Raw genomic sequence first — 23,163 nt, 5'->3', positions numbered from 1 at the left:
GCCTCGAACGGAAAATGCTACTTACCAGTATGCCTCTGTTCTTGGCATGTAGAGCTGCGGATTTTCACACGCCCACCCGGAACCTGTATCTGTTCCAGTTCTATCTTACTTAGGTATACACACATGGACATCCTTTTCTTTCTACCAACACCATCAATTCCAATCATTGCGAAAAACAATCTAAGGATGGAGTCTATGCCCATGCGCACTATCGTTGAAGGGAGGAATCGCCTATCTCGTGACTACTAAGACTTCTTCCAAGACAAAAAGGTGCAACCATCCGTGCCCAACACCAGATGGCGATCTAATGCTAAGTGTGAGACTCTGCAGCTCTACATGCCAAGAACAGATGCATACTGGTAAGTAGCATTTTCCTTATACAACTGAGCAGGTGTATAGTACATTTGGTGTAAATACTTAAAATGTAAACGGTCGTAGGTTGCCATTTGCCGTGAGCTGCCCTGTAAGTTTACAGTAGGTGCCCCAGTCCTCCTCCGATAGTGGTTCAGGGAGAGATGTATTCCATTTTTCTAATGAACCCCCACCCGCATCGGCCCCTTCTCTTTGTGAGATTCAATATAATTGTGTGACTAGCCCAACCCGAGTTGAAGGGGTGTAGAGGAGCTATAGCGCCGCCAGAGTAGGGGTTCAACCGGAAATTGAGGATATAATGCACATGTAGGCGAGCACAACCTTGTGTATACAAATGTTTGCATTACTGCATTCCTCCCGTCCACAATAACAGTAGCGGGTTCAACAAACCGACCGTAAGGAAAAGCATCCGCCATAATGGACAGACCCATTTCATGCAGAATTTTCAGGTCACCAAGCTGACGCGCGTCACAGAAAGTGCTGGATGATGCAGGAGTGGCATTCTTGGCGCATAGTGGTAGTTTACTCACACGTTTCCCCAGTGCCTGCCACTCGCTGGCTGTGGTTTGCACGGTCTATTCCTCCCTTGTCGAAAACAGTATTTTGGTTAACAATCATGGCTTTGAGTGGTATCGGGTGTTCTGCCCCTGGCCTCGATCGTTACTTGTGGTATGTAATCAGGAGCCTGCTGCCAGTAGTAGGCATAGTGCACCTGCGCATAAAGATAATGTAGCTGAAAGTCTGAGGCAGTGAAAACCGCCCATCTCGTAGGGAAGAGTTAAGATTTCCCATTTAACTTGCAGCTTTTTTCCACCCCATGCAAGTGAGGTTAATGAGGAACAATGTGTATCAAAAAAGTGGTGTTAGATGTACAGAAACATTTAAAAATAAATATAAAAAGCGTGGGAAAAGCACCATTTTCATCAAAGCAATCCTCTCCGTAAAGGATAGTGGTAGAGCTATCCAACGAGTCACTTGTTCTTCGAGGCGCGTGACTGCTCTACCAACCGTTTGAGGCATGATGGCTGCTGAATTCATATCTGTGCATAGATCGCTGCCTAGTCTTGGGTCCGGATGATTGCGCATTGTTGTCCTGGAAGAGTCTTTGAAGTATCACGAGATAGGTGGCTCCTCCCCGGACCACAGTGCGCATGGGCATCCGCTCCATCCTCAGATTGTTTTTTTCCGCCATTGAGTTCGGATGTACTTTTCTTTGCTCAAGTTCGGAAACTTTTCTAAAGGCCAAAAGGCCTTCGGGGCGTCGGTATTGTTTCGGTACCAAACTTGGTTCCAGTTATTCTTCAGCTGCGACACCGGTGACGATCGTCGATGGAACGGAGCCCGTTCAAACAATGCCCCCTTTTTAACTCTAAATACCCACACATCGATGTACACCCGGTGTGCAACAAGTGCTTATCACCGGAGCACAACGAGGAAAATTGTCTAGCTTGTGCTCGATTCAGGTCAAAGAAGACGCTTAGACTCCGACGCGCAGCGAGGCAAACTATGTCGAAGCCAGCGCCCGACCCAGTGAATATCTTCGACGCTGAAGACCATGAGGTCGACGAAACTGAGGATCCAGAAAAGCAGTCTGATCCTGGATCGGAGCATGACTCCAACTATTATGAGGACGACGAGGAGAACGTAGAGGATGAAAACGTAGTTGAGGTAAGGGACGACGTATCCCCCACTGGAACAGTTGATGACGACTCCAGCGATGAGCCAGGCCCAGCGATGGGTACAGGGCCCGAAACAGACACTCAAAGACTTTCAAAGGCTCAGTTCGAGGCATCGCCAGAATGCCTTAGCCAAGATCTTCAAGAACATTCTATAGCCCCGGCTAAGAATCTATCAGATGAGCCATCGGTCCACCTACTTAAAACGAAACCGAAAGCCCACGAGTCTAAACCGAAACTGCTGAAATCAGTCTTCTGATCAAAGAGCTCCAACCCATCGGAGTCGACGAACAAAAGAGATGTCGACGACCCTGCGGGGTCGAAAGTGAAGAGTGTTGAACCGAAGATCGGTGCGCTAAAGTCCACCATCAAATCTAAGCACGTCGAGCCGACGAGGTCAACGTCATCGGACAGCGACACAAACAAGGGACTCGAGTCTCAGAAGCTTCTCGACCCGAAGCATGTAGTCAACATTCCCCAGCTCGTCAAAGGCCTAGAGTCAAAATTCAAGAGCGCCTCTAAGGTCCACGTCGAGCCGAAACAAACAAAAGCACCTCCGACGCCACAAGCGCCGAAGTCGACGCAAGGACATAAACTTACTGGCGAAAAGGCAAAATCGGTTGGACCTCCATCGACTCCGGCCCCGAAGAAGGTCAGTCTGTCTAAAGACACCGTGCCGCCAATAAAGTTCGGTCTGCCCCCAACTGCGCGCCCTAAAGCGCTCGATCCGAGGCCTAGGGTCGACACGACCAAGACGGTGTCGTTGGGAAAACGGACACATCCTCTAGAAGAGGATGTTTTGTATCAGGAGCCCTCGTATGACGACCAGTCGAAGCTACATATCGACTCCGAATCTGGTAGACTTACTATCTATCAACGGAAAATAGGATCGCAACATCCTCTGGAATCATACAAGATCCCACTCTAAAAGAAAAGGGATTCTTCAACGTCGCCTGTCCTTTTTGAGACTGTAAGGTACCATGGACAGGACGCTTCCACATACTCTCCCACGCCCACAACTGAGGACATGGGGTATGACTATGAAGAACAATATCATTACCCTATGGACACAGATCAGGATGACCAAACTCAAGCCTGGACAGACTCTGCTGACTAGGGGGACTCACAGGCTATTCCGGATACTCCTTATCCTATTAAAACTTCCCCGACAGAAGATACAGCTGCGTTCAACGCTTTGATTGAAAGGGCAGCGTTAAATCATGATGTGGACATGCACGCTGACCCAGTGGAGGAAGACTTCCTGTTCGACACTTTCTCCACTTCAGGGAAATCTGTTAAGACCTTACCAATGCTAAAAGGTGTTCTCAAACACGCAGGGGACATCTTCAAAGAAACCACTAGAGCAAGGGTTATAAACCCCAGGATTGAAAGAAAATACAGACCAGCGCCTGTGGACCCTACATATATTAAGGGACAGTTGCCGTTGGACTCTCTGGTGGTCTCAAATGCTCGTAAGCGAGCCAACTCGCAAACTATGGGTGATGCTCCTCCTCCAGACAAGGAATCGAAAGTATTGGAAGCTTCAGGGAAAAGGGTGGCTGCTCAAGCAGCTAATATCTGGAGAATTTCCAATACACAGGCCCTATTAGCCAGATACGATAGGGCGCATTATGACACTTTAGAGCAACTGCTTCAACATTTGCCAGAGGCCTACAAAGAAGGAGCAGAAATGCTAATCCAGGAAGGGAAGCTCATAACAAACGCATCCATCAAATGCGCGCTAGACGCAGCGGACACTGCAGCCAGGGCCATTTACACAAGTGTCATGCTCAGGAGACATGCTTGGCTGCGAATCTCTGGGTTCAAACCTGAAATTCAGACCACATTACTAAATCAGCCGGTATACCCTGACTTTTTATTTGGTACTGATGTGGACACAATCTTAGAAAAGATTAAAAAAGACACAAACAGCCAAGTCTATGGGCGCCTTGCAGCCCCAACAGATCAGGGGAGGTTCCTTTCATCGCTCCAGTAACAGAGGAGCCATGCAAGGCCAGGCATCACAACAAGGCCCATACAATAAAGGGAGCATGCAGACCACCTATAATAAAAACAATAGAGGTGGATACTGTGGAAACAGTAGCAAAGGCAGAGGACGAGGGAACAACACCAGATCCTCCGCCAATAATAAACAGTGACGTCTTGTCACTGCCCCCAGACCATGTAACACCGGTCGGGGGGAGATTACAACAGTTCCTGTCAGTCTGGGAGAGCATTACCACAGACAGGTGGGTGAGACAGCTTATTCAATACGGCTATTGTCTAGAGCTCACTTCTACTCCACCCAACATACCCCCAAGACACCGTCCTATGTCCGCAGAGTACATAGCTTTATTGCAACAAGAAGTTATCAGCATGCTGCAAAAGGGGGCCATAAAACTCGTCCCCATACAAGAACAAGGCACAGGGGTATACTCACTGTACTTCTTAATACCCAAAAAGGACGGGTCTCTCAGGCCAATACTGGACCTCAGGCCCCTAAACCAATACATCTTGTCAGAAAATTTTCACATGCTCACTTTACAACAGGTTCTGCCATTGTTCACTCAGGGAGACTTCCTGGCAATGCTAGACCTAAAGTACGTATACTTCCACATACCAATACATCCTGCACACAGGAAGTATCTCAGGTTCACCATACAAAATCAACATTACCAGTTCAAGGTACTACTTTCGGGGTGAAACGGCCTCCCGGGTGTTTACCAAGTGCCTAGCGACAGTAGCAGAGCACTTACGAAGAAACCGCGTCCACGTTTACCCATATCTGGACGACTGGCTCATCCAAGCAAAGTCAGCCCAGCAATGTGCCAGCCACATGTCTCGCACTATTCACCTCCTCCACAGCCTCGGATTCTCATTGAACTACCCAAAGTCCCATCTTCAACCATCCCACGTGCAACAGTACCTGGGAGCAACCATAGACACTCTGGTAGCAAGGGCACAGCCAAACTCGGCGAGAATCAACAGCATTCAATTGCTGATTCAGAAATTCAGTCCCCATCGCTCGCTCCCAGCAAGGGTGTTTATGCAGTTGATAGGCATGATGGCCTCCTGCATCTTCATAGTCCCTCACTCAAGACTACATATGCGTCCGCTTCAGGAATGCTTAGCAAGGCAGTGGAACCAGGCTCAGGGTGTTGGTGACCGGTCGCGCATACCACTCTGCATTGGTGGAACCCACAAAACCTTTGCAGGGGACGACCGTTCCAGGACCCTGTGCCACAAATAGTCCTGACGACGGACGCATCTCTCCTGGACTGGGGAGCGCATGTCCTCCATTACACAGTGCAGGGACTATGGACGACTCAGCAAAGGAAGATGCATATCAATCTATTAGAACTGATGGCAATCTTCATGGCAATGAAGGCGTTCAAGGTGCATTTGTGCAACAAAGTCGTGTTGATCCGGACGGACAACATGGCTGCCATGTACCTCATACAGAAGCAGGGAGGGACACACTCTCCACATTTGTCACACCTAGCGCAAAGCATGTGGGAGTGGGCCATTCAAAGGAACATATTCCTCATGGCGGAACACCTCCCAGGCAGGGACAACCAGATGGCGGATCTGCTCAGCAGACACAGCCACCAGATGCACGAGTGGGAGATACATCCCTCAGTGCTGCAACCGTACTTCCAGCAGTGGGGTTACCCAGAGATAGACCTGTTCGCCACAAGGGAAAACGCCAAATGCCAAAACTTCGCCGCCAGGTTTCCACATCCGCAGTCTCAGGGCAATGCAATATGGATGAACTGGTCAGGCAGGTTTGCGTACGCTTTTCCCCCAGCCCCGCTCATACCACTAGTGGCACGCAAACTGCGGCAACACTCCGTGACACTCATCCTAGTTGCTCCAACGTGGGCGATGCAACCATGGTACACCACGTTCCTAGAACTTTCCGTGGTGCCTCATCAAAGGCTGCAACTAACACCCAGTCTTTTAACGCAGAGCCATGGAGACATTCAGCACCCAGATCCGCAACAGTTGAACCTTGCGATCTGGCTCCTGAGGTCATAGAGTTCGGTTACCTTAACTTGCCTCCTGACTGTATGGATATTATCAAAGAGACAAGAATACCTACAACCAGAGCATGCTATGCGGCGAAGTGGAAACGATTTGTCATCTATTGTACCAATAACGACCTAAATCCGTTAGATGCATCCACTCAAAACATCATATGTTACCTGTTACATTTACATAGATGCAATCTAGCCTACAGTTCCATACGCGTACATTTAGCTGCGGTGGCAGCTTATCTTCAGAACAGGCAACACCTTTCACTCTTCAGAGTACCTGCTATTAAAGCTTTTATGGAAGGACTCAAACGAGTCTTTCCTCCTAGACACCCACCTTCACCTGTCTGGAACCTCAACGTTCCTCTAGAAGACATATGTAGAGCAGCCACATGGACTACCATACATACATTTACCAAACATTACGGCGTAGATGTACACTCCAAACAGCAGGCAGCTGTAGGACAGGCTGTACTCAGGACTCTTTTTCAGGCTGCTGCAGCTGGCACGGACAACCACGGCTAAGAGGGAGACTGCTATACATTCTATGCACAGATATGAATTCAGCAGCCCACATGCCTCGAACGGAATATGCTGCTTACCAGTATGCATCGGTTCTTGGCATGTAGGGCTGCTGACATTCATATCGCCCTCCCTCCTCCCCGGTGCCTGTCTCAGCTGTAGCACTCAGAATTATTCTATAGCATGGTCATCACTTACTGTATCATACTCCATCCCTGCCACAATGGCGAAGAACAATCTGAGGATGGAGAGGATGCCCATGCGCACTGTGGTCTGGGGAGGAGCCACCGATCTCTTGATACTTCAAAGACTCTTCCAGGACAACAATGTGTAATCATCCAGACCCAACACTAGGCGGCGATCTATGCACAGATATGAATGTCAGCAGCCCTACATGCCAAGAACAGATGCATACTGGTAAGTAGCATATTCCTTTTGCTGAACGACCACCTGCTGATCCTGGTGAATCTAAATCCCCAAGTACTTCACAGGGTCGCTACACTACTCTAATGGGTAATCTAATGATATCCGTGGTGTGCAATCTGTGAGAGACAGTATGATTGATTTAGCCCAGTCGATACCGAGGCCAGAGTTCCATTAGAATCCTATGTACTCCCGGATAAGTTGCGCTAAATGGGGTGTCTGGCTTACACACATACAGCACCATGTTGTCTGCATACATGGAGACTGCCAATGATCGCTGATGAAAACACAGCACTGCTTGAGCATATCGCTGCCGGAGAATACAGGTCAATGGCTCTAATACTAGGGTAAATAATGAGGGTGATAATGGGCACCCCTGCCGCGTGCCTTTTATTTGAAAAGAATTGGACATATGGCCACTAATTTTTACTCGTGCCACAGGGTCAGTATACAGCACTTCAAACCAATCAGTATAAATAAAAGAGAACCCCATGCGATGTAAAATCACGAACATCTATTTCCAGGATATAGAATTGAATGCCTTGGCAGCATCTAATAGCACTGCCACCGCTGGAGGAGATGGCTCCAGTACATGCAGCAGACCAAACAACATACGCAAATTATGAGATGTGGACCTGGCAGGGACAAATCCTGATTGATCAGAAAGGACCATAACTGGCAGTAGTAGCCGCAGCCGAGTGGCTAATACTTTGGCTAGGATATGTACATCAATGTTTATCAGGGACAGGGGGCCTGTATGAATCGCACCTATTGGGTGCCTTGTCTGGTTTCAGTAGGGCGCCCCACTAATGCTTCTCGCAGTGTGCGGGGAAGAATCTTGTATTTGTATGCTTCCATGTACATTTCAAGAAGGATAGGGGCTAAAACGTCAATGTATTCTTTATAAAATTAGTCTGGGAGGCTCTGTGCCCGCCGCCTTTCCATTCGGAAGTGCAGTTATGGCCTTGCAAACTTCATCTAATGTTAGCAGGTGCATTAAAAATTCTTGTTGGTTACGTGAAAGCCACACCAGCGCTATGTCATCTAGATATTGTGCTATATCTGCCTCAGTCTGTGTGCCGTTTTTCGTACATAGAGCAATAATAGTTTGCAAACGTGTGAAGAATATTGGGTCTGTCATAGTGTGTAACGTCGCCATCGTGATAGCCTTCACTATATAATTCCGTCCTTGCGAGTCTGATACTGCTGGCTACAGTTTTACCAGGCCTTCGCCGTAATATCTAGGTATGTGTCTGTGTGACTTATGTCTAATTTCTTGATCAGCTACCTCATTCTATTCAGTGACCTTTGTTTTAATACTCGCTTATAAAATAGGATCTGCAGTGTTACTATATGCACTCTCCAGCTCACTCAGCTCTCACTCCAGTCGGCTCATGGTGCCACGCAGGGCCTTTAAGACGCCGGCTTGCAGTCCGATACATGCTCCCCGTATGGTCGCTTTGAACGCCTCCCAAAGTATCCCTATACACGAGACTGACCCAATGTTGAGAGAAATTATCCGTGATTGCTTCGCAAATGCCTTCACTGAAGTCTTGGTAGAGCAAGGAGGAGGATTGAAGTCTCCACTTGTACTGTGGAGGATTATGTGTCCGTAAAGACATAGTGAAAAGGACCGGCGAGTGATCGGACACGGTCCGAGGTAAGCGCTGGATATGGAGGGTGCAGGACGCCACATCAGCAGTGACCAGCCAGTAATCAAGGCGGGACCACAACTGATGAACATAGGAATGACACGTGCCCTCTTGCGCATGTGCATTTCGCAGGTGCCAGAGGATATCACCTTTTTCAGTGTGTGCTCCGCTGTTGAGCAACGGTCAAGGGTGGGTGATAATACGACATTAAAATCCCCCCCAACAGATATTTGTCAATGGAGAGAGTTTGTATATTTTACCCCATAATATCTCATAAAAGGTAGGTTCGTCAGTGTTGGGTCCATAAACATTGACTATAACTACTTGTGTACCACACAGCAAACCCTATACCAGTATGTAGCACCCTAACACATCCTCTTCCACATGTATGGGATGCCTTTTTTACCAATATCATACCGCCTCTCGAGTAAGGGGAGTAGGAGGCAGCCAGTCGTACCCCCGCCCACCTGGACGCCACAGACAGGATAGTTTGCTTAGTCCGATGCGTTTCTTGTAATGGCGCAGTTTGAACGTTGTGATGGTCCAGATAGGATAGCACCTGTCTAATGTTCCTAGGGTTATTAAGACCCCGTACATTCCAGGTCAGCAACAAAATTCCTTGTTTTAGCATCCGTCATTCCCTGTGGAGAATAATATATCTGTGATCTCGTATAGCTCAATACAGTACTTGTCCATATCTGTCTGTTGCGTGTCCCAAACATTGGTAAAAACATATAAATCACCAACATCCCAACCCTCCCACTCCAACAGCAGAACTGTGCTGAGAATACCTCCCCATACAATCAAACAACATCCACGCAATCGCATGGTACACAGGACATCCCACCCCATAGAAGTACAAAGGGAACCGTAAACTGTGGTGGGGTACTCCATATTTGAGGGTCACCAGTGGCCATTTGCCCCCCAGGTGATATCAGGGGGGTTCGAGGGGGAGAGTTGATAATGTCCCATCCACAGGCATATATTAACATGAAGAAAATCAGAAATAAACATAAGGATCACCCAGGTACTTAGTGACAACATTCTGAAGAAAGCTAGCAGGTTCACATATATCATCAATTATATATAGAAAACATTATAGTGCACATTTGGATGCTGCTAACATGGCATAACAGAAATTTATTTAACAGTTGATGCTACAGTGGTGCTAAGTGCTGTGCATCAGTAGCCTGCATGTACCCCATATGTGCCACACAATAATCGCATGTGTTCAGTCTTCAGCATCTGTACCAGCTTCTGCAGCTCTCGTCGATTCCTGACGCTCAATCTGGCATACATATTGTAGGGCTTCTTTAGACGACCTGAAAATTCGAGCTTTCCCTGCATGTTGGATGCGCAGTTGTGCAGGATAGAGCATAGCATAGGGAACCTTGAGCGTTTGCAGTTTCTTTCACACAGCCTGAAACTCGCGACATGCTTGTTGGACCGCTACTGTAAAATCTGGGAGTTTTCTAGGCTGTGGAGTCCACATCAAAGAAGTATTGTATTTGAGCTGCTGAGGTTCCGAACTTATTTATTTTAAGAATATATTTGTGACTTCCTAGACCCTTTTGAATGCCAGAAACGTTGAGAACATCAGCAAGATAAAGCATGCTGTTTCCATGGATTACCCAGTGAACACTCCAGCAGATTTTATATTGGTTCTGGGCAATCTGATAAGGTTGCGAAGAATTGGGGTAATATCAGAAGAATGGAATAGCCTGGTGCAGTACTGCTTTACGTGGTGCTAAAGAGGACTATGACCTCCTGTCAATGGTGCATTATAGAAATGAAGTATTTTAATAACTAACGAATGGTCTGCTTTTTTAATAGGTCATGGATATATGGTGACTTTTTTTGTGGGTGGGGGGAGGGGTGGAATTAGAAATGAGTAGATTTTGCCTTCTTGTAGACATGGGGGAGAAAAGGGATAGCAGAATCAAGTGTGAAACCAAGGGACAAACTAGTTTTGTGGTGGGTGCAAATCATTCCAGCTTTGAAGAGTATAGGATCTCCGGATCAATTCTGTCTGTTTTTAAGGTAGAGAGGGGGGAAAAAATCAGTGTTCTGCATGTGTAGTATTAATCCACGTGCCAGTTTTTTTCTTCACACACTTTTCATTCCCCCATAGTTGGACCTCATCACAGATCTGCTGGGCACACCACCACTTCATGCAATGCGAACTGCCTGTGAGGGGGCTCGAGCTCACATCCTCCGTGCCCCACACAAGCCGGTAAGAGAACACTCTGTATCCCTCCTTCTGAAAAATGTGCAAGAAAAGTAAATACATTGTTGACTCGGACAGTGGAACAAGTTTGAGGTTTTAAGGAGGGTTGAAGAGAATCTTTCACATACAGACTAGCCACTGATCAACTGTTTAACAATTGGAATACAACCAATAGCAGAATAACTGCTGTGTGTTAATCCGGGATACTTCTGTGATAATGGGAACCCATAGGCGCCTACTCCTTCTGCAGTTCCCTTTTCACTAGGATTGTGGGGGAGGGTATTTATCATCATGAGGTCTTGATGTGCGCATCAGTGACAACTTTTGCACAGCTAACGAATGACATTGGTGTAGGTCATACTGGGTGCTTGCAGATTCTCATTTAACATTAGCCATTTCATTGGGTAAGTGTTATATAGAAATCCTGATGATTTAGGTCATCAGGATAATTTAGGATTATTAAATGCCGAACCTTTGTTAAAGGACTGACTAAAGTTGTTGCAAATACCAAAAGGAAGTCCATGCGTCAAGCTGACAAATGCCTCTGTTGGCCCTAACCAGTTTGTTTCTCTTCTGCTTTCTATTCACAGCCGTCACTATCCGTACTCTATATGCTGTCAGGTGAAGCTACCCATGAGGCCGTTCACCTCCTGTGCCGCATGCTGGTTTTTGATCCTGTGAGTATCTCTTCCTGCTGGCTATTTTATCTAGTTTTGTAGGCAGAGTGTGTCAATCTTCCTCCCAAGACTGATATGCAGTGTATCCAGAGTCGTTGTCTTCAACCTCCTCACTGGTTCTCTTTGTTTACCATGTTCACACCTAGTACAATTTCTAAACCATCCTGGTTTCACCTACGGTCCTCTATAAACCGGGGAAATGCCGGCTGGCTCTGTCTTTACGGAAAGGTTCTTTGTAAGAAAGCACTACTAGCTTTCTTCAAAATCTTGTATTCCTGAAAATATAATTACTTTTCTCTTTTTAGTATAATCATATTCACTTTCTGTTTTTAGTAAACATTTCTTAATTTAACAAAATATTGGGACCTGTAAACAAAATGCACATTGTAGTACGTTGGTAGTCCTACAAAGGTACTACAAAATGCTAATCACAAAATACATGTGAAGGCCTATGTGTCTATCTCCACCCCAACTGTAATGTCTCAGCGTACGTAGGTACACCTTTTAGTAGTAAATTGAGAAGGGACATGGGGAATTTCGGGAAAATGGGGAATAACTATGACTAAATGGGAGAGGCCTTAGGAATAAGGAGGGTTAAGGGAGGGGTATGGGGAGTAACGGGTACCACCCACAAAAGCGTAAGCCTACTCCCATTCACACACTGCCCGTCTATAGTTACTACTGCCGACAAGCATTGGGAAAGCCAGTAGGTCTTGCCTAGTTAAACTTTGGCTTTGCCAATGCTTTTTGGTGATTTTCCTTGAGAAAATAGCAAAAATCATGCATGTGCACACCTACAGAATGACTTGGGCTCCACTTTTCCATTTATCGAACTAAAGAGGGGTTGGGAATGGAGATGGGGGCCTAGGCGGTAGGGGAAGTGCTGGTTGAAACTTTGTAGGTGGTAGTAGTGAGGAAAAGCAGGAGGAATTGTTCACATGTATGCATGTCTACTTATCTACTTCAGGAACACTCATACATGATTGTGCCAGAAGCAGATTTGGATATCTTGGCCAGTGCACCGTAATAAGACCTAAATAATTTGCTTTCAATTGCTGGTAATGCTCATTTACACTCATGTTTACATACAGACCGTAAACGCATCATCTGCTGTTTGTGTACACTTGAACGACAAGATATTCAACTGTAAACGTATGTAACATTTGGGAGAAGGGCAAAAGACTGAAAGACCGGCAGAGGGACTTCCTGACGTCAGAGTTCCACTTAGTCCAAATCCGAGGGGCTATAATGCAAATAGGGAATGGGAAGGCGCTGGGTTCAGACGGACTCTGTATCAAATTTCATAAAACCTACATAGGTTTGGGGCTGTAATTGGAAAGGACCTGCCAAGACTCTTTGTACTCCTTGCCCAGCTTCTCAGGCGTGCTGTTTGGTTTCCCCCCGCCACCGCTGCTGTTGGACATCTCGAGCGGCCGCCGAGCGGGGAAAACTACATCACCCACAAGCCCTGCCGGCCACGCCCACTACATCACGCGCCCAGTGGTGCTCAAAAGACCGCGAGTACTGCGGCAGAGCGGGTGCCTGTTTCGTTTTTGTGCGGTTTGGGGCTGTAATTGGTAAGGACTTGCCAAGACTCTTTGTACTCCTTGCCCAGCTTCTCAGGTGTGCTGTTTGGTTTCCCCCCGCCGCCGCTGCTGTTGGACATTTCGAGCGGCCGCCGAGCGGGGAAAACTACATCACCCACAAGCCCTGCCGACCACGCCCACTACATCACGCACCGAGTGGTGCTCAAAAGACCGCGAGCACTCCCGCGTCGCGGGAACGCACGCGGGACGTGCCGGGAGAAGCCCGGGACAAGGGCGGGACCATCTGTGGCCATCAGGGGCCAGAGGAGGCCGGGCTGGGCCACTCCCCTTGGGTCCTCCATCAAGCACGTTCCCGGGATCCAGCGATATTCAGACAGTACGAGTATAGGGAGGACAATAGACACTGAACATTGGCGGTGGGTCACTGATTTGTAAACTACTTGTGAATGCGGGTAGAGGGAGCTACTTTGTAAGCTCACAACTGTGGGAGGAGGAACTTTTAAATTTACGGTCGAGCTCAAAGGTCAGAAACGTTATTGTGAGGACCATCAGTATGTTCTCTTTAACGATGGCCAGTAAAGGAAAAACTCGCTCGACAAAGGGTAAAGCACATATCCCCCTCACACCGTCTATAACTGTGCTTGAGCCGAATGGATGAGTACCCCAAAAAGCTCCACCTACTGCAATTGACCTCATGTTGAGGAAAGTCATTGCCGCAGTCTCAGTGGAGATCGAGCGCACCGAGAGACGCTTATCCCTAACGCCAATCACTGTTTTATCCACCCCCTCCACAGGTCACAGACATTGAAACATCGACAACTCCCCTACTTGCCACTTTGGACATTTCGGCTGATGATATTCCTTGCGCTCAGCCAGCAGTGGACAAGGAGGTGGTAGCAGCCTTGGTTCACAATAAAATCCCTAATAGTAGAACTAGAAGAGCGGGGCCTAAAGTGTTACTCTAGGAAAGCAAAACCAAGTGCATTCATGCCCAGAACAAAAGACATTGAGGCAGAAGTTACTGATGAAGAAGCAACTTACCAGCCAGCTCCCCCAGGATGGAATGCTCAAGTAATATTAGATCTCCAAAAACACCTGGAACTTTTTATTGTAAGCCAGATAAAACCATTAGTCAGTAAGCTAGACAAAATTACAAATGAACTGAATAAACAGGGAAGGATTAGGGCTCCACTATAAACAATAACGCACTCGCTAACCCTGCTTCATCAAACACCACCCCAGTCCGGCAGTCCCCCACTAAAAACAACTGTGTTAGCAATTTACAATGCATGATTGAACATATTCAAGCCCCTCCAAATCTTCCAAACCAGGCGGAGATGGGTAACAAGCAGAAAGTAGGGGACAAGGGTTTAGATAAGGGTCAAATCCAAACAGCTAAGTTGCAAATACAAATAGGAACCCTTCAACCCTTAGATTACCAGAAACACAGTATACACGTCGAGAGACAAATGGAAGAGCGACTAACTCCCTACCAAACATAAACTTACCCCCTGAAGCGCGCTCCTACGTAGTTGTTCTAGTGGGGGTACCAGAACTCAAACCAGAGCTGAAAGAGTCGCATACAGAACTTGAAAATAAGATAATTAGCTGGTTAAACGTGAACAGGCTTTGCCCGGCACAGAAAGTGGGGAGATTCTCCATGTCAGAAGAGTAAACTGGATAGGTAGTAGAAGTAAAGACACAGTGGGCAACTGTATTATAGTGAACTTTAGGAACACTAGCCTAGTGGAATATATATTGGAAAATGGTGATATGAACCAGACTAGCATCATACGACCATTGCCACTAGGATATTTTTACCCAATACAATGTGTCACACACAATCCTAGGTACACTTTTGGCAGAATGGGAAGGGCCCTGGACTTGACCAGGCCAAGGAACCAAACTCTGGAAGGTCTGGTTTGCAAAGATCGGGGTCTGGTAGAATGTACAAACCGAGTCAGCCCCTTATTGTCCCTCGACGAAAACGACTGACTAAATAGGATAGGGGATGCCCAAGATCACATAGTGGAGGGGGTGGCTGTTGAACCTATCGCTCAGGGAATATTAGGGGAATATCAGCAGTGGGTGATCGAAGAACCCCAACCAATACAATGTCAAGGGAAAAAATGGGGTATGTCCGCAAGGAGGGATGGATCAACCCTAGATAATCTGGGAGCACAGGTCTCACAAGGGTCTGTGGGAGGGCTAAAGATAATGTCTTGGAACGTAGCAGGCTTAGCCGGGAAATTTGACAACAGAGACTGGCGCAACCAATTAAGTGGGCTCCAAATAATAAGCTTCCAGGAGACCTGGGTGGTGGATAGTACCCCCTCCCAAATTCCGGGTTACAAATATTTCTTTGTACCAGCTCAAGAAGCTAGATCCTGCAGGGCAATGGGAGGCTTAGCACTATATGTAGACTGAAACCTAGAAGGAGTCTGGACACACCCACCCTGGTCATCGCATACTCTCCAGGCGGCAAGATTCTCAGGGAATGGTTTGAGGCTGTTGATATTTAACATTTATAACACAGGGCCGGTAAAAGGAACTAATGCTGTACTCCAGGAATTAGAGTTTAGTCTCAAACAGGAGCTAGAATATAGGAAAGGTGGGGCAGAACCAATTGTTATAGTGATGAGCGATTTAAATTGTCATCTATGCCCAAAATTGCTACCAGTAATCACTGATTGGTCTGCCTGTCCGGTCGAGTCTGGCCCACACTTTGAACACAACGCTGAGGGGTTAGCATTCAGAAAAATATTAGACACCTATGCTCTAGGACACACCATTGATTTGGTTGACCCGGGAAAAGAGGGGTCCCTTACCCCAACTTTTAAAGGTAGAGGATGTTCCTCCATCATAGATTATATTGTAGGGCAACTGATCATGGGGGACGGCTTAGGTGGTCATAAATCGATGCTCAGGTACTCTATAATTCATTAATAGTAAAGGGCTAAAGATATTTTGAAGAGTGCCTAGATCCACTGATAGAGGGGAGTCCCCTGGTCATGGCGTTTGGGTCTATAACCAACTTGGTTGACGAGTTAATGAAGGTAAAAGGTAAAAAGCCCTAGGAAAATCATAACCCAGCCAAGATGGTTTGATACTAACTGCTCTTGTGCACTAAAAATCTAGTCTTAAAGCCACTCCCAGGGATAAATTAAAAGTGGCCCTCTTGAGACAGACCTACAAATCTGTTTTAAAACAGAGAAAAGTTGCCCTGCAAGCGGAAGTATGGGCCGGTTTGAGGGAGGCGGGGAAGAAAAGGGACCTGACTGAATTCTGGAGGATAATTAATAGGCCATGCTTCCAGGACAGTAGTGCCCCGGTGATTGGAACCAACATACACCCTGAACAATGGGTTACACATTTTGAAGGACTTTACAATCACACTCATGAAACAGTCCCAGAAGGAGGTTGGGGTGGCACACTGAGTTCGGAAGTAGAATTTTCCCTCGCAGAATTAACTAAGGCAATTCAAGGTGTAGGAAGGTACCTCCTGACTATGGTTGCCCCCAACTTTTTGCCCTGTGTTTTAGCTGGTTTTGGGCATAGTCGACCTGGGACCCTGCCAATCAGGACCCCAGGCCTACTGCTCTCTCTTTAAAATGGATTCCATGTACCCTAGGTACATTTCCAATTGGTACTGGGCCACCCTATCAGACCCTGTAACTCAGGGCCTGGGTGTACCCAGGGCTGCCAGGGGCTGCAGCATGTATTATGCCACCCCTGGCTGGCCTCCTAAATTTGACACAACTGGCTGCATGACAGCTGGGGCAAAGTCGTGTAATCACCCTTTGCTGTAGGTGTAGTATACCTATACCTAACCCTAAAATGGACACACAGATTCCTATCAGTCACTCCTATGGCAGGCCTTGACAATCCTGAAGGCAGAGTGCTTGGAATCGTGTGAGATGGTGCTCTGGCATGAGCTGAGCCTGTCTGCAGCTTGCGGAACCAAGTCCTAATAGCTGTTCCATGATATCGCATACCATATACTCTTAAGTGCATTATAATCCTCGCGGTTAAATGCCAACTTTGGTATTGCTTTATCAAAACATGTCGAGTAAGGTGTCATACGAATTGGAATACTAACCCCTCGCCAATTCTGGCGACGGGGTTAGCATTCCACCCTTCTAGAGGGACACGACATGTATGTAACTGTGAACCCCGGTTAAAGTTAACTGAAGCCTCAGCTCCACAAAATGGATGCTGCCACCACAGACACAAGTCTGACCCCCTGCAGCTGGGAGTCCTCCCAGTGAGGGGAGCCTGGACAAAGGGTTTCCTGTCAGGGGCGGTGCTAGCACCGTCCCAGACATGGTTTTGTGTATCCTGGGTAGGCAGGGCTTTTCAGGAAGGTGACTGCTGAGTGGCACCCCGGTGCTCACTACGCATAGGCCGGTCTGAACCAGTTCCAGGGGCACACCAGCCCCTGGCCTGGGGAAGTCCGGCATGGCTGAGGGGTGTAACCACCCCCCACCTAGTCCCACCCATAGGCAGGACCTAGTCACCGGGTCAGCCCCTTTTTTTTAGTATAAAGATAGGAGCGGGCCCCCTGTCCAAATTAGATCATCTTTGGAATCAAGATACCACTTTCTTCGAAAGGACTTCCCGATTTCTTCTTCAAGATTCTCCCTTGTGGCTAAGGAGTAGTCACCCTGCATCCGCAGGCACCATCCTAAAGAACACTGCGGTCTGCTGCAAGTCCTTCATCACGAATCCGACGACCCAGCTCGACGAGACCCGGCTTCCCTGGCACCTCTGACCTCTACTCACCTCTACAGCCAAGCTGAGAACCGTGAGTGCGACGAGACCTCGAGGGACCGACGATCGCCAAGACTGCACGACATCTTTACTGCAAGCCCACCGAGTCTTCCACTGGTGAGTGCTTTGGGGTCCGAGAAGCCCCAACCCTGCGCAGCTCCAGCACCCAAGATCAGCCTCCCTGCATCTCCACGATCGGCGTGGGGCCCTTCTGCTGTTTGCTGTGCACCGCGTTGTTTGGCTACTAGCCGGCTGGCTTGTGGCCTTCTGAACGACGCCCGACGACAACTCTTCTGCTGGTCTGGTTGCTCCAGGCTGGCCCTTGCTTCCTTTTCCAAGAGAGGCACCCCGGACCCTCCTGGTCCACTCCAGACGCCATTTTAGGTCCACCGCGTGGGCTTGAATTTGCCAAGGCTTTGTTGCCCAATCCTGGGTCCAGCGACGCCGACAGCTTCCATCTTCGTGGGACAGCTCGATCCTCCATCCTGGTCGCCGACAACGCCTCCTGGTCCGTGAGATCTTCGAGTCAAGCGTCACCCACTCACCTTGTCGAGGTGGCTACCATCCGGTGCCCTCCTGGTGCCCACTGACTACTGGCTAGTAGTCTCGAACTTGGTCCCCTCTGCTTTCAGGTGTCATCTATCTTCGAGATCCAGGCTTGGATCCAACTGAACTTTCTTCACTGGTCACCGGCCAGCATCTTTTCTTCCGGCTCCTGGTCCGTCTACGAGGATTCCCGACGTCTTTTCAGACCTATGCAGCTGCAGCCCCTGGGCTAGGTAACTTCGGCATTTCGGTGCCCCAGCATAGCCTCACTATCCAAGGGTCAGAATCTACTTTCGTTTTCTCCCTACCAGGTCGGGTTCGCCCGAGAACACTAACTTTCTAATTCCTAGCTACCATAGACTTTTGTCCCGCATCTCGCGTGAGAGTGCACACACTGCACCCGAGTCCCCTAGGCCTCCTAGACGTAATCTAACGATTCCCTAGTCAAGTCCTAGCGATTCCAAAAGCTATTAGTACTGTACTTACCTGCTAGGAATTTCGCATTCCACTTTTAGAGTATATGGTTTTCCGTGCCCCTCGGGCATTTGTGTATACTGTGCTAACTTAAGTATTTTTGTAAGAGTTTTGGTTTGTGCTTAGTACCCTGTCCTCATAAAGAGTACAGGGCTGTTGTGATCTTTAAATAAATAACTGTTTATTTTCATAACACTTGTGTGGTGTCCTTTCACTTGGTATTCAAGGGGTATATGTGTGGTAAACAGCTGGCTTAACACGCCCTCTCGAGTCTTTAGCCTTAGACTGCTCGTATCCACGCTACTAGGATAGCTGGTCTATAAGGTTGACTTACAACCAATCATCAATAAGGGTTGCTGGACTGATACATAGTGTTCACTAGAATAGTGAGCACTGCATATCAGGCCACCTTCTCACACAAGGTCTCTCCCACAATAAAGCCCCAGGTCCGGACGGCTGCCCACCAGATTTGTATTTGAGCAATATGGCCCTATGGGCCCCAATTTTGACAAGGGTCCTAAATGCAGCTGTTAAAACTGGGCTGCCCCGCTCTTGGTCTACAGCCACTATTGTCCCTATATTTAAGAAGGGAAGTAGGGATAATCCTCAATGCTACAGACCGATATCGTTGATCGATGTCTCTGCCAAAATCCTGGGCCGGGTAGTACTAGACCGACTTCTGGATTGGACAGAAGAGCACCACACTATAGTAGACACCCAGTACGGCTTTAGATCAGGAAAATCAACTAGCGGCCAGTGTCTTAACCTTTACTTACTGTTCGCCAAGTATACAAAAGCCAGTAGCGAAACTACTTATCTGGGGTTCATGGATTTGGCCGCGGCATTTGACAATGTAAATAGGAACAAGCTATGGGCTATGATGTGCAACTTGGGAATTGACCCTGGACTGATTAACATTCTTAGAGAACTACACTGGAACACCAGTGCCAGGGTCCGCTACAGTACGGAGGGGGGAGAACCAAACCCTTTCCGTGCACTAGCGGAGTGAGGCAAGGTTGTATCCTTGCTCCGTTCTTGTTCTCTCTTTATATTAATAATCTTGAGAGCCCTTATTGCCCTGAACACAGAAGGTCCAAAAGCCGGAATGCGCCATATTCCGGTACTTCTGTATGCGGATGACTCAGTCCTGCTCGCCAGTACCCCGCGGAGCTTACAGTGCTTGATCGACTGATTTCTAAAATTCATGGACAGCCTAGATCTGTCGGTGAACTTAAGCAAGTGCTTTGTGATGCTGGCAGGTAAAAAGCCCTGCAGGAACTTTGTATTCAAAATAGGGACTCACACTTTAGAAATGGTGAAGACTTTCTCCTATCTGGGCCTTTTATTTGATGGGGCACTAAATTCAAGACTCTGATAGAGGAACGCTGTGCAAAACTGGTCTCCTCAAATGGTGCTATACTAAATTTTGCCCGAAGGCTGGGCCGCTGGTGCCCAGAACAGGTGATGAATTTGCACGGCTCCATAAGCACTGCAAAAGCCCTGTATGGAGCAGATGTTTGGGGCTTTGGGGATGCAAAACAATTGCAGCTGAAGGAAGACAAATACCTCCGCAGGATTCTTAAAATCCCGCAGAGCGCCCCAGCTGCAATTGCACACAGCGAACTGGGAAGCCCGTACATTATAGACCGGGTAAAGTTGAGCCCCGTTGTAGCATGGCTTAGAATATGGGAAAATCCTGAGGCAAAACTAAGTAGAACAATTGTAGCAGACTGGTTACAAAGGGACAAGGGCTTGCTAATCCCGTGGCTAAATTGTCAAAGTTACGCTAGTGGATATAGGCCGGAAGGACCTTTTTATCAACCCGAATTTAATTTCTACCTCTTGCAAATCACAGATCAAAAAATTGTTGTTAGAAAAGTTTGCTTTTCGCAGAACAGGTACTGAATTGTCGAAGAGATCAGTCACTGCTCATTGTCTTGTGAGTATTAGTGAGGGTATGGAACCCTATCTATTTTTTTTTTAGTTCAAATCTTTTTTATTGAGCAAAAACAAAGATGATAACGGCCATAAGGCATCAGTAGATTTACATTCGTATTGGAGTGACGCCGTGGTCAAGCATGGGTCAGTGCATATAAAACAATACATACATACATACAGTAACGGAAAATAAAGCATAATGAAAACAAGAAGGTAACATCAGACCGGATCTGTAAATGAGATGAGATGAATGAATAAATAAATGGATAAACAAATAAATAAATGAACAAGGTAAACAATAAAATATGCCATCATTGCAATCTTTACGGTTGTGCACAGTTCCGTAGAGCTCTCCATCCAAATCTTATCAGATAATACCAGGTATACTTTGTCATCCCTGCACATTGTATCTAAGTCTGGTAAGCCCATATGGGCAGGATATAACTAGTACAATTCGTGCGTCGAGCACCCCCACATTTACTAAGTGTTGATCTCATTGGTGATGTATCATGGTGGATCGAAGGTAAAGGAGGCCTGGTCTAAAGAAGACCATAGTTTTTTGTTGGTAACCTGCCATGGTGATGAGTGAAGAGCGGGATTGTTAGTGCCCCTAATGCAGGATAGCCATTCCCTCCAGGCATTAAAAGAGACCTCAGATGCTGATTTCCAATTGCATAGGACTACCTTGCATGCTAGTGATAGCAGGAGATCCAGGAGCTGACGGTCGTGATCCCCCTTTAGTAGTGGGTCTAAAGCCCCCAGGATAATGTAGATGAATTCCCTTGCAGGGTATATGTCAAACGTGTGCCCAATGTAGTCAAAGATTTTAGTCCAATATGTTTGGAGCATGGGGCAATTAAATAACATGTGTGGAAGGTCCCCAATACCCGAGGAGCAGTTCCAGCAAGTCGGTGTGTCTCGTAGGCCAACCTTAAATAATCGTTGTGGGGTCCAGAAAGCCCTGTTAAGAATCATATATTTGGTCTGTGATAGTATCGGCGAGACCTTATGTGTGAGTGCTGATGCATGTATCCTGACCCAGTCTATGCTTATGCCAGTGTTATTTGGTTCTGATTCCCATTTGGCTTCGTTACGCCTCATCGATAGGAGGCCTTTTTCGACGCAGTCAAGCCCGGAGTCCATGGAAAGGACTCCATTCAAGAAATGTCCAACGTGTGGTGCTAAGTTCCCACACAAGGACCTACATGAGGTGTGCAACCTCTGCCTATCGCCTGAACACGAATCCAGGGACTGCGAAGCCTGCGCAGCATTCTCCTCCAAGTCGACGATTAGAAATCGTCGAGCTCGAAGACACGAGGTTTCCAGAATGCAGTCGGAAGCGATCCCGGAGCTGTTCGGAGACGAGCAACTTGAGGAAGAAGAGGATCATGAGGATCAATCGGGGTCGAAAGGGGACGAGTCGGAGGTCGAAGAACTCGACGTGCAACAAACCGTGAGTGACGACGTCCCCTTACCAAAAAACCGACCCCGTGTGGTAACGACCCCGCCTTCGAGCCCGGTCAAACCGCAGAAAAAAGTTTCCGACGCCCCGCTTTCGGGCCCGGCAACAAAACCTGTCGATCCAAAAACAAACGTCGAACCAAAAAAGACAAAACCCAAGGATTCGACTCAAAAACCAAGGACAGTGGAAGAAGAACTCTTTCACCCTAATCCTATAGAAGAGGAACAATCAAAACTGTACATAGACCCTGAGACTGGCAAAGTAACCGTTTACAGAAAAAAGAAGGGACCAGAGGACACTGAACCTTCTTCACCAATTCCTCTAAAGAAAAAGAAAGTCTACCACTTCTCCGCTTACACCGTTCCAACCTGTCTCTCCTACTATGCCTACCACACCTATGCCCCTTACTCTCCAACACAGTCAGAGTATAATGTAGATTATGAAGAAGAGGATCCTGAGCAGGATTATAACTATCCACAGGACCAAGAGACACAGGATAACACATGGGACAATCAACAAGACCCATATGATACACATCCCATCCCTGACACCTCCTCCTATCCAGTTAAACCATCACCCACAGATGATACAGTAGCATTTAACCTACTAGTGAACAGGGCCGCACTATACCACAATGTTTATATGCATGGTGACCAAATAGAGGAGGATTTCCTTTTTGACACATTTGCCTCTTCTGAGAGAACAGTTAAAACACTCCCTATGTTAAAGGGTGTACTAAAACACGCCAATGACATCTTTAAGGATACAGCTAGAGCACGTGTTATCAACCCTAGGGTTGAGAAAAAATATAGGCCTGCCCCTACAGACCCCACATACATTAGA

General features: G+C 47.4%; 1 protein-coding gene across 1 annotated transcript in view; it reads left to right on the top strand.

Moving 5' to 3' along the window:
* The window catches only part of LOC147703736 (serine/threonine-protein kinase NLK2-like), a 373,675-nt gene that overhangs the window by 238,063 nt on the left and 112,449 nt on the right, over nucleotides 1-23,163 (top strand). The window contains exons 7-8 of the mRNA XM_086932073.1: nucleotides 10,811-10,912; nucleotides 11,497-11,583. Of these exons, the coding sequence (XP_086788199.1) occupies nucleotides 10,811-10,912; nucleotides 11,497-11,583 (189 nt within the window). The remainder of the gene's footprint in view (nucleotides 1-10,810; nucleotides 10,913-11,496; nucleotides 11,584-23,163) is intronic.

Source organism: Lissotriton vulgaris, chromosome 7 (genome assembly GCF_964263255.1).
Source record: "Lissotriton vulgaris chromosome 7, aLisVul1.2, whole genome shotgun sequence".
In the NCBI taxonomy this organism is placed as follows: Eukaryota; Metazoa; Chordata; class Amphibia; order Caudata; family Salamandridae; genus Lissotriton; species Lissotriton vulgaris.
This window is presented reverse-complemented; position numbering and strand designations above follow the sequence as displayed.